Source organism: Perca flavescens, chromosome 17, assembly GCF_004354835.1.
Source record: "Perca flavescens isolate YP-PL-M2 chromosome 17, PFLA_1.0, whole genome shotgun sequence".
In the NCBI taxonomy this organism is placed as follows: domain Eukaryota; kingdom Metazoa; phylum Chordata; class Actinopteri; order Perciformes; family Percidae; genus Perca; species Perca flavescens.
Genome location: NC_041347.1, coordinates 8,958,078 through 8,970,911, shown reverse-complemented (window position 1 = coordinate 8,970,911; position 12,834 = coordinate 8,958,078). Strand labels below are relative to the sequence as shown.

At 40.4% G+C, this 12,834-nt stretch overlaps 1 protein-coding gene across 2 annotated transcripts in view; it reads right to left on the bottom strand.

The window, feature by feature from the left end:
* Positions 1 to 4,793: 4,793 nt before the first annotated feature.
* The window catches only part of edaradd (EDAR-associated death domain), a 30,058-nt gene continuing 22,017 nt past the window's right edge, over positions 4,794 to 12,834 (bottom strand). For both annotated transcript variants that reach the window (XM_028603926.1, XM_028603927.1), the window contains exons 5-6: positions 11,886 to 11,934; positions 4,794 to 6,489 (exon numbers count right to left, since the gene is read on the bottom strand). In XM_028603926.1, the coding sequence (XP_028459727.1) occupies positions 6,101 to 6,489; positions 11,886 to 11,934 (438 nt within the window). In that variant the 3' untranslated portion in view covers positions 4,794 to 6,100. The remainder of the gene's footprint in view (positions 6,490 to 11,885; positions 11,935 to 12,834) is intronic.

Below are 12,834 nucleotides of genomic sequence, written 5' to 3'. Positions count from 1 at the left end.
AACCAGGCTCCCACATACAGCACTTAGCCCCTCCGCTGGTTGCAGTGGTCAGCAGTGGTCTGCAGTGGCCACTGCCGGTATTGCAACATAAAATCCCTCTGCGACCCAGAAAGGATTTTAACCCTAGAACACCACACCATTGTAAAAGAGATATAGGCGTCAGTTTGGTTTGGAATGTGCTGGGGACAGAGACGCGTTTGGAAGTGCATTTCCAGAAGTGCTGGGTACAATGATATTCATTTTTTTTTTTTTGTCTTTTGCGCAGGTCATGTTTTGAAAGACGCTGTCTAATGTATCAGATAACTTGTAAATTAATAAAAATGTATTCAAAAATTGGATGACCTCCGACACGTTTTAAGAAGAAGAAGCCTTAAGTTTTCAAAAACCATTAGACAGGCATTCTAAAATGCTTAACGTGGTTTAATGCAGGGTGTGAACTACGCAAGCATCAAGGCGTGGCGGCGCTGCAAATTCAACTCATGTTTAGGACATGTTAATTTAAAGATTCGCAGAAGAAATATAAACATTGGAGGCCATTAATCGGCATGCAAAGTCCTTGAAATCCATTCTGCAGTAAGCGTCATATAGCCATGGTAAAAAGAAAACAAGGCAGTTTAATTCATTTCGGTTTTACTAAGAAATAGTGTAGCGATGACGTTAATAGCACGACCAATTCACCTGCTGCAAGCCCCACCTCCACCCGGGGTGACAACGCAAGAAGAAGCTGAAGAAATAATGTCCTCTCTGGCTGAAGATGCTCCTAATCACTCTTGCTCCTCTCTCCCGTTAAATTGGCAAAGTCCTATTATTATGGACGTTATCTGATAAGCGTTTCTGCTTCATTAGAGCCTATAAGGAAAAAGCTTAACGTGGTAGAATGTAGCAGGACAACCTAAACAACAATCAATGATCACCAAATTTCTCTCTCATATTGCTCATCATAACCACTGATAACTGTCAAAAAATCTAACCGAAAGTCCTATTATTATGGATGTTATCTGACATTAAGCATTTCTGCTTCACATTTTCAGCAGGGCAGCGGAGCGGCTGTGGGTTGACTCCCCACGGTTCTCATATGTCCTGTAAGGTCCGCAGCAGAGCGGCTGTGTCTGTCCTGTCCTGTGGGGGGGATAGAGCTTTTTGTGGATTTGTTGGTTATCTGTCGCTCATGAATTATAGGCCTATGTGTTATGAACTTTATTTTTTTTAACTAAATTGAGCTCGAGGTTTTAAAAAAAGTGGTGGGTACAAATTACTCATGACGAAATGTGGTGGGGACGCGTCCCCACCGTCCCCACCGAAATCTACGCCTATGAAAAGAGATGTCTGTTGAACTGCTGCCATGACACCTCCAACTACAGACTCTAGTCTGAATTTTTAATCCATGGAATTTTTATGTTTGAAAAACTTTCTTTGACCTGAGAAAAGCAATTTAAAAACCAGTGACTTTGCGGGCGGGGTCAGTGGTTACATATAAACCGGAAGCTTAGAAACGTTTTAGGCAGGATGGAGCAACTCTCATAGGGGCTCCGCCATTAACGTTGCATCCAGGTCTTATAAGACACCCATGTGAATGACCTGCAGCTCTGCTACATAGTGTTAATTTTGTCACCTATTTTTAATTTAGTCTTAGTCTTGTCCCAAATGTCCTTTTTAGTTTTAGTCATATTTAGTCAATATTTAGTCAATCTTTTTTTGTTAGTCAAGTTTTAGTCGACTAAAAGTCTCGTCATTTTAGTATAGTTTTAGTCAAAAGAGAACTCAATATATCTTAGTCAAGTTTTAGTCAAAACATGTTAATTTTTTTAAAATAACAAATACTTTCTGAGATTATTTCTGATAACCATTTCAGTCACATAGTTATATAACAATAAATTATATAAAGTTATATACATATCGAGCCTCTTCCTTATTTCACCAGTAAATTCCTGTTAAATGACAAAAACAACCACTGAATGGGAAAATGGTATTTTACAATAACATAAAACGCAGCACGAGGCTGGCGAGGCGTATTTCAAGCCAACACAACGTATGTGTTGTTTTTCAGACAACGGCAGCTGGAGCCTGTCGTACGTCCCCCTGTTGGAATCCTCTCCTGTGAAATCCAGACATACTTTTACACCGTTTAGCTGTCAGCATTTTAAGCGTGTTTACTCCAGCTGCTAGCTAATGGTAGGCTAACATTACCTGCTGTCAAGTGTAGTGTTGACTAGCGTCCCGTGCAGCGATGTTTTGGTTGCCTCTAACGTCCGTTTAGGAGCATCGGAGAGAAGCGCAGGGATTTAAGTGGCACCTAAATCCGCGTTGCTATTCAGTCCGGTAGATAACGGTCGTTAAGGCACCGGTCGGTGCCGTATTAGCACCGGGTCTCGGTACCCAACCCTAGTAACAGCTGAATATTCTATCTCATGATGGAAAAGTAGACGATTGTAGACGAAAATGAAGAGAGATTTTATCTCTTTTAGTCTCGTCTTTTTTCGTCAACAATAATGCATGTTAATTTAGTCTTAGTCAACGTTTTTGGACATCGGCGCAGTCTCGTCTTAGTCATGGAAAAAAGGTTGTTGACGGTTGGTTCTCAATTCAATTCAATTTCAATTCAATTTTATTTATAGTATCAAATCCTAACAGAGTTATCTCGAGACACTTTACAGATAGAGTAGGTCTAGACCACACTCTATAAATTCCAAAACCCCAATAATTACAGTAATTCCCTCAAGAGCAAGCATTAGCAGTGGCTATTGCGACAGTGGCAAGGAAAAACTCCCTTTTAGGAAGAAACCTCGGCAGACCCAGACTCTTGGTAGTTGTCCGTTGTCTGACAGGGCCGGTTGGGGGTGTGATGAACAGCGGCAATAATAGTCACATTAAAGATAATGGAACAGTGACTTTGAAGGTAGGTCTCATCTAACGAAATTAAAGGACAATTCCGGCGCAAAACAAACCTAGGGGTTATTAACTGATGTGTACCTACTCTGTCTCTCTCTGGGACATGTTTTCATGCTAATCTAATGAGTTTGGAGCTTTGACGAGGCTACCGCGGACCGCTGGTTAGCTTACAATGCTAGTATTTGGGGCATGGGGACACTCAAATTAAATTGTTATTTAATACCACTAAAAAGGCTCAAAATATCACCACACCATAACGTTAGCATAATGAGGGTCCCTAAATGTGAACCGAAGCATTGACAACATTGTAAGTGTACAGATAGTTTATTAAAAAGATAGATTATAAAGACAGTCGCGTTCATGTTTACTTGCGGGAGCCATCTTGGAAACCAGTCATGACTAGTCGAAAAATGAGCGCCGTGCAAATGAGTCTGAGATTCCCATACTGTCTATGGAGATTCCATGTTGCACGGCGTTCGACAACGGAATTGTCCTTTAACACTACTGCTACATACATACACTCCATACAAGGCCCTCCTTGTAGGGTTATCAGTAGGGTTATCTATTGGCTGAGCAAGCTGCCTTTCTGCTGACATCACTTGTGATTATGTGATTGGTCGACACAGCCATCAGTCAAGACAGTCAGCAGTCAAGATGGCGGCAGCTAGCGGTAAAATATCCCTTTTTATATAAAAATATGACAAAATAACTATTCAGTCGTAGATTTATCATTCTGGAATTATTGTGCTTTGAAAAGTCACTGAAGTTCCAGGCCGGATTACTAAACCTCTGGAAGAGCTACCATCGCACCGAAGCCCTCTTTGGAAAGGTCCTTGTGTTAGCTATCATGCTAAAAACACAGGCAAGGTTAAAGCCTTGCGGAGAAAAGGGAGATTACGTGAGTTGATTTTTGGATTCATAATTATTTTATTTTTTTTATGAAGATACTGTAATTCCATGATGGATTAAAAAGCTTCTGGATGGCATAGAATCGCATGGAGGAGCTCGTTAAAAAGCCCCCCAAAAAAAAGGATATCTGGAGATATTAAATATGCCATAAAACATGTAGTTTTGGTGTCGTACACAACGTAGTCGACTCCAGCATACTGCATGCTAAATAAAAGGCTCTGTAGGATGCAATAGCAATTCGTTGGAAGTGTATCAACTGACACGGTCTCTATTTTCCCTATGATTAGTACCTACATACATAGTTCTGTGTAGGAACCTTCTTGGGAATATTTGTAAATTAAGGAGCTGTAACAATATAAAGTATTTCTGATTAATAAGATAAACTAGGCATGCACTATCTCACAGTGTTAATGCAGTGTGAATTTTGCCAGTCGGGAACTCATTTCTCCAAATACTCCAACACCACATGAATGTAGCATGTTAGCAATGTTACTGAAAGTGAAAAAAATGCGTATCCGTTCCGTGATTCAGATCTGCTCCAAAATGTGATGGCTTCTTTTTTGGCTCATGCTGCACCATTCCACCAAATATCATGAGAATCAGGCCAGTAGTTCTTCTGTAATCCTGTTGACAGACAGACAAACCAACAGACGGACAAACTGAACTGAAAACATGACCTCTGGGCCAAGGTGATAAATCAAAACATAATTATTTATTATTTTTTTATTAAAAACAAAAAGCCTCTCCTGACCTTTGAGGTTGATGTTGCTACTTAGTTTTCCTAAAAAATTACTCAAGCTTTTACAGAGGTTGACGTGTTTATTTCATACTGAGAAAACAACTAAAAATAAAAATAAAATTCAGTTATTTCTTCAAACATAAAACACAGAAGGACATATAACATTGATATGAGCATTAACAGTTTTAACTGTAGTTTTGGTTTGCTAATTTAGCTAATTTGAGTTTTTGATTTGGTATAACATTTTGTTTGGTTAGACCAAATTAAGGAGATATCTATGAAATAATTATTATTGTTGTGAATAATATATTTTCATTTGTTCTGATATTGTTCACATAGCTCCATTCTACTGCCTACACCCCTCTGGTGGCAACAATAGAACAACAGTAAAAGAGACACAGCCATGTGATTATTGCTCCAAAGTTGGGATATACATCCTGCTAAAATGGAGTGTTCCAAAAGTAAAACAAAATATTGAATGCAAAATAAATACTCTGCCATTCCCTTTGTGCTTTATTTGCTATCCATACATATACAGTCAGAGGAACATTAACATGACCAAAGAACTATTCACACAGGACTAGTATTTTGGGGACCTCTGTAATTTGTCAAGTAAAAAAATTCAGCGCAAATGACCGACCATATTTGGCCAAACACAGAGGCTGCGATAACATTAGTCCCATGCGAATCGGCATCTCTGTGGTTCAGAGTTGTATTGGCTGCATTGGCAATTGTAAATGAAAGTTTTGACATTATATGTTCGGAATAATGTTTGTAAATTTGAGTAAAATACATACTTTACTTATCCCGTGTGAATGCATCACACAATACACAGACGTGGGGGGGGGGAGGGATTTCTAAATCACATGAGGTCCCTTGGTAATACTATTACAGTGTGAATAGGGTTTAGGAGTCTACAGCCGTGCTAGTGGCTCTGTGAGTTGACACTTCTCCGAGGATCACCACAGTAATGAGGATACATCATGTAGAATGTCTGTACAAACATTTGTACAAATCCATATTTCACTGGATAATTGAAAACTTTGACCTGCTGGTGGCGCTGTAAGAAAAGTCAGGGCATCACCAAAGTCATGAGGATTCATGCTCTGTGGACAATGAATCATAAGATAAGCCTTTATTGATCCTCAAAGGGAAAATTCAGGTAATTCAAATAATGAATGTCTGCACAGAATTTCAGGGCAATCTATTCAACAGATGATGAGATATTTCAGTCCAGAGCAAAGTGGTGGAACAATGTACAGAACAAAAGACAAAACAACATTGGTATCCATAGAGCCACACTGCTAGCATGGCTAAACATGTTTAACAATCCAAACTGTTCATCAATTGTTAAGTCTTGTAAGTGCTATACTGTGTGTAAGATCCTGTGCTACCTGGAGCACCCAGGATGACCAGTTGGCCATTGTTTTATCTCTCTCTTAGAATTACTTGCTAAAGTTACTAATGATAACAATTCGGTACAGTTTATCCAAGCTTATGAAGAATTAGAAATCCCTACAAAGTACAACCCTAAAAGAAGAGAAATATACAGAGTCAAACTGGTTAATGAGTCTGTTGCCAGCGCGACGGCCAGTCCTTCTCTATCCAGCTCTGCAGCAGTCGCAGCACATCGATGCGCTGGTAGACGCGGCAAAGTTCGGTGAGCTCAGTGACCGTCTTCTGGTTGTAGCGCAGCAGGAACTCCTGGGTGGGGCTGTGGGACAGAGAGCCCTGGGTCCGGTGCTCCAGCACTGTCAGTTCATCGTAGCTCATCCCCCAGCGACTTGCAAAATTCTTCCAGTTTTTGATGGTGCAGTGGTTGGGGTCCAGCTTGAGCCGCAGTAAGTCCAGGAGATCTTTGTCGTTCATGAGGTCACTGATCTTGGGCGGAGGGGCTGGGCAGCAGCACTTTTCACACGGGCTGCTTATAATCTGCAGTTCTTTGGGGAAGTCTGAGGAAGATTGAGTTAGCTCAAGAAAATTTGCTACATTTTTGTTTGCAATTACAGTATAATGACATTACATTTCAAATTGAATAAATATCTCAAAAAAGTTGAAATAATTTCTTAATTTATTACAATTTCTGCCTCCTGATTAGAGGATGGATACCTTCGGACAGATATTTAGAAATTATGTTCAGGGCACACACTGGACTTGATTATCTCCAAGGGTCTGAACATTTCCAAGGTTGTGGTGACTGATGTTGCTCTCTCTGATCATTCCTGTGTTTTCTTTAACGGCACTATCTCTCTGCCCAAAAGTGTTCAAACAAAGTTAATCAGAAAACGGTATATCACTGAAAACACCAGTGAATCATTCATTCAGCTTTTCTCCTCTACACCCACCCTCACTGGGGCCTCAGTCACTGAGCTTGTAGATAATTTCAACTGTAAAATTACAAATGTTATTGATGCTATTGCTCCCACTAAGGTCAAAGCTGTCTCTGGTAAGGAAAGATCTCCATGGAGAAATTTTATAGTTGTGAGAACAGAAAAAAGAGAGTGTCGAAAAGCTGAACGCAGTTGGCGAAAATCTAATCTCCAGATCCATTATAACACTTATAAAGAGAGACTTCGCATTTATAATCTGGAACTAAGAAATGCAAGGCGGTCCTTTTTCTCTGACATTATCGCCAGAAACAATAATAATTCATGTGCTTTGTTTGCTACTGTTGATAGATTAATCAACCCTCCAGTACCAATAGCATCTGAACTGTTGTCTACCAAGGCTTGCAATGACTTTGCCTCCTTCTTCACAGACAAAATTCAGAAAATTAGACAAACAGTCAGTGCTTCCATATCAAGTACAGGATATGTGTTGTCACAGTGTGCACGCAAAACAAATTCCAACATGACACAATTTCATACGATCAACCTTAAAAACCTGGAGGACATTATACAACATCTGAAAACCTCCTCCTGTTGCCTTGATATTCTACCAACGGGTGTTTTCAAAAATGTTTCGAATTGTTTGGCTTCTGATCTTCTACAGATTGTAAACACATCTCTGCTCTCAGGTATCTTCCCACAGGCCCTGAAAACTGTAGTCATCAAGCCACTCCTAAAAAAGAACAATCTAGACACGACACTAATGAGCAACTATAGGCCAATATCAAACCTTCCATTTTTAAGTAAAATCATAGAAAAAGTGGTTTTTCAACAACTCAACTTTTTCTTATCGCTAAACAACAGTTTTGATGCCTTCCAGTCAGGTTTTCGACCACACCACAGCACCGAGACGGCTCTTGTTAAAGTCTTTAATGACATCCACTTAAACACAGATAGTGGCAAAATTTCAGTCTTAGTATTACTTGATCTCAGTGCTGCATTTGATACGGTAGACCATGACATATTGCTTGACCGATTGTAAAACTGGGTTGGTCTTTCTGGCTCAGTACTAGTGGTTTGAATCCTATTTAAAGAATAGGGACTACTTTGTGTCTATAGGTAATTATACATCTGAGCATACAAATATGACGTGCGGAGTTCCCCAAGGCTCAGTTCTGGGGCCTCTTCTGTTCAACATCTACATGCTTCCACTGGCTCAGATTATGGAAAACAACAAAATAAGTTACCATAGTTATGCGGATGACACACAAATTTACATAACCTTATCGCCAGGGAACTATAGCCCAATACAACAATTAAATATGTGCATTCAACAGATTAATGATTGGATGTGCCAGAACTTTCTTAAATTAAATAAAGAAAAAACGGAGGTGGTTGTTTTTGGAGCAAAAGAGGAACGATTGAAAGTCAGCGCTCAGCTTCAAACAACAATGTTAAAAACAACAGACAAAGCCAGAAATCTTGGTGTAGTCATGGACTCAGACCTGAATTTTAAAAGCCACATTAACATAATTAAAAAATCAGCCTATTATCACCTTAAAAATATTTCAAGGGTTAAAGGACTTATGTCTCAGCAGGATCTGGAAAAACTTGTCCATGCTTTTATCTTCAGTAGACTTGACTACTGCAACGGTGTCTTTACAGGTCTCCCTAAAAAATCAATCAGACAGCTACAGCTGATTCAAAACGCTGCTGCTCGAGTCCTCACTAAAACCAAGAAAGTGGATCACATCACTCCAGTACTGAAGTCTCTACACTGGCTTCCAGTGCCTCAAAGAATTGATTTCAAAATACTTTTACTGGTTTATAAATCACTAAACGGTTTAGGGCCAAAATACATTTCTGATCTGCTACTACATTATGACCCACCCAGACCTCTCAGGTGGTCTGGGACAGGTCTATTTGTTGTCCCCAGAGTCAGAACTAAACAGGGGGAAGCAGCGTTCAGTTTTTATGCTCCACATATCTGGAACAAACTCCCAGAAAACTGCAGGTCCGCTGCAACTCTCAGTTCTTTTAAATCAAGGCTGAAGACCTATCTTTTTAATGTTGCCTTTCTTTAAATAACCTATTTTTAACCGCTCTTTCTTTAAAATTCTTATACTGCACTGTACATTTTATTCTTGTCTTTTAATGATCTTAAATTGTTGTTAATTGTTTTAATGCTTTGAAATTGTTTTTAATTGTTTTCTAACTGTTTCTAATGTTTCATGTTTCATGTAAAGCACTTTGAATTGCCTTGTTGCTGAAATGTGCTATACAAATAAAGCTGCCTTGCCTTGCCTTGCCTTTGGGTCGGGCTCGGTCACATTAAGGCATTGAAAATTTTAAATTTAAAACAGCTTATTATATAGGTGCGCACCTGTGTTAACGTGTGCTTGTTGTCCCGTGTGAGCTGAGGTCTCATCTGTTGACATTTCCGAATGCCTTCCTACAGTTGCTTAATAAAAGCTTTCACACAAACAAACGTACATGTGTCATTAATATGAGAAAAAAAACGAGATTTTAACTGTGTGATGCTCGGGTCGGGCTTGGACAGAAATATCTTAATGCCTGTCGGGTACTCGGGCCGGGTTCGGTTACTGCTCTGTCGGACGCGGGCCAGGCTCAGACAGAAAAATGCGACCCGATCCACGCTCTACTCCTGATGGCCATCAGAAAGTATGATAAATAAAGCTACTATGACACATTTGGTTACACTTTACTTGAAGGTATCTACATAAGAGTGACATGAAACTGTCATGAACTTGTCATAAACATGATAAACAAGTCATAAACGTTTATGACATAACACTTCTGTCATTAAGGGCCCTATTTTAACAATCTGAAACGCAAGTATCAAACGTGAAACACAAGTAGCTTTGTGGGCGGGTCTCGGGCGCTGTTGCTATTATGACGGCGGGATAAATGAGTCTTGTGCCCGACGCAAATCTAAAATGGGTTGGTCTGAAGTAGCTAGGTGTGGTTTGGGCGTAACGTGCAATAAACCAATCAGAGCGTCATCTCACATTCCCTTTAAGAGCAGGAGCGCTTGTTCCATGGCAGATTGCTATTATAACGGTGGATTTGCCTGGTGCACGCCAGCAGGAGCTGTCCGGGATGCAGCAAAGTAATAAATGTCGTCTTGACCGGGTGCCGATGTTGCTGCGGCCTCTCAGGCGCATCTCCTCAAGTCTGGAGAGGATTGCTGCAGCCATGGAGCGTGGGCCTCCAAACGCACCACCTCCTCCTGTTGTCCCCCTTCCTCCTCCCCCCACTCCATCTCCGTCCACCCGCTCCACCAGGAGCACATTGCCACTCCCGGACCAGAATCCGCCGGAGTGTCCAATCCCACCGTAGTTCAACATCCCGTCTCCTTAAGTCCTCTAATATTTCCTCATTTATGTCATCAACACATCCATGATTCATGGAAATGTTGTGTAAAACACAACAAGCCACAAAGAATGCTGGGACTTTTTGAGGACTGTACTGTAAAGTGCCTCCTGACCTATCCAAACACCTGAAGCGCATTTTCAGTCATATTTTTCCTTGTAATTATGTATGGTTTGCAAAAACTGCTGCGTCCATGTAGATGAGACAAGCAAAGTGTATGCGCGTTGTGCACACGCTACATTATGGCCAAGCATGCGCCCCTAAAATAGCATCTGAATAACGCGCTACTGACTTTAGACTATAACACCACTGACTTTAGACTAGGTTTTTCCTGGTCTGTGGCGGAATTGTTTTCTGAAACTGCAAAATAGCACCAAGTAACGTTTGCGCCTGAACACGCCTCCTCTTTTCGCTGAACCGCCCCCGGGAGCGCAAATACACTCCCTAATTTACCGACGTGCGTCTGTGGAGGGAAAAGTCCGCTGTGCGTCGGATGCAAAATAGGAATGATACATGAATCGGTGTACAAAGGCAATTGCGCTGAGTGCAAGATAGGGCCCTATGTGTCAGTTTCAGTTTTTGTCATGACAAGTTAGGGTTAGGGTTAGGGTTCATGTGTTATGACAGCGTCATGTCACTCTTATGTGATTCCTTCAAGTAAAGTGTTACCCTACAATTTATGGTCAGTTGCTTTGTAAAATGCTTGAGAGGCCAATGCGTGGGGATAGCCCCATGCTAGCAATGTCAAGTGCCCCGAGTGTGGGCAAAGAACAATGCACATGCCCAAAGGATTTGGCAATGAAAACGGATGGCAGGTCTTTTTCTTTTCTTTGATTGGCTATTTACTAAGTACTGTTGTCGTCATTTGCTCGTAGCTGACAGAAGATTGAAAGAAGACGGAAGAAACTGTGGCTTTCTGCCTTTTGAAATAAAAACTTTCAACACCTCGGTGTCCACCAGCCATTAGATATTGTTTTAGACCAAACTGCTGGTAAAAATCATTGCAGGTTTAAAATAACAACAACCATGAAAGCAGCATGACAACGCGAGAAAATGAGTTTGCTCAGCAGAGCAAAGATAGCTACCCAAATTGTTAGCGCATACAAATGGTTGAGAATTGAGCAGTATAACAATATGAGAACAGTAATGTGCCCAGTCAGATTATCACTTGTGTTAATCTGTGTAAAAAATGTGAAATTGCAACCTGTCAAATTAGGTAATTGTGTGGTTTTGCATCTGTGCAATTGCCTACAAACACCACTGTTGCTGTTATTACACAGCTTACACATTCATTAGGTTTTCAAAATAAAATGTCCTTACCTCAATAAGGCTGATGATGCTGTGAATATTTCAGGTTACAGAGAAACTTTGGTATTTTTTAAGTGACTAATGGAGACATTTTTTGATATCGGTCCAGTACTGAGCGAGAATGCTCAGAGATAACACCAAGCTACAGAAAGCGTAGCTTAGTGTTAGTGTTATCTAAAAGTTTTTCACTGTCATGGCTGAATATTTAGTTAAATTCGACAATGTGGATGAGTAAAGTCAACAATCCACCAAAAATGCATGCAATTTTCTGGCAGAATGATTTAGTCATGATTTTCCTATAATTATAAGAAATGATATACCTGGTAATGTAGATGTTGGGCAGGTGCATTGTTCGTCATCTTGAACTGGCTATGACACAGAGAAACACAAATTATTACCACTTCACATCCATAGTACTGTTGCAAACATGCCTTAGAAAAGACTTTGCCATCACTGGAGCCATACTCATTGATTTACAACATCGCTCATACAGTGTTTCCCAAAGTGTACCCTTGAGGATGGACCAAGTGTGCCGTATTTCGGGCATTTTTGGATGTAATAAATAACTCAAAAGTGATATTTCTCCTTGCCTTTTACTCCATTAAGCCTCTATTCTGGTACTCCTCCCTCACTGTTTTGTACTAAGAGCTAATCCAACAGCTACAGTATATAACATGTAAAGGCAAATGGTGATCGAACAACCATCTGTTTTGGCTGTTTTCAGCCGTTGTCACATAATATTGGTTTTCTTGTTTTTTTTCTTCAAAAGTTTAAATCTGGCAGGTGCATGTCTCCTCTTATGCACGTTATGTGCCTCAAACAGTGGACCTGATGCGTTTTCACTGGCTTCTGCAATTTAAACATGTATCAACAAAAACCACACCGCACATTACAGTACAGCAAGACCAGACAGAGATTCAAGACACTACGCCTTGAGGGATGCATACATTTTACCAGTGATGATTGGACGCACTGGAATGCACAAGTTCTCTACTCAGTACCCACAGCTCAACTTTCCTGCATGTTCATTTTCAACTACGCTGTCTTTTTAGAAAGCTGCATGAAAGAAAATTACTTCTGTGTTCCTGCTCTGTTATTAGCAACACTCACAGCTGCACCTTCAGCTCAGTGGGACTGAACCACATCCTGTGTGTGTGTTCACAGCTTAAATTAGAAAGCACCCAGAGTGTGTGCCTCTGCCAAGATTGAATATGATTCTCTACATTTGGTAGTTTTAATAACAGAAACAGGTTAATACGCATCTAGTTT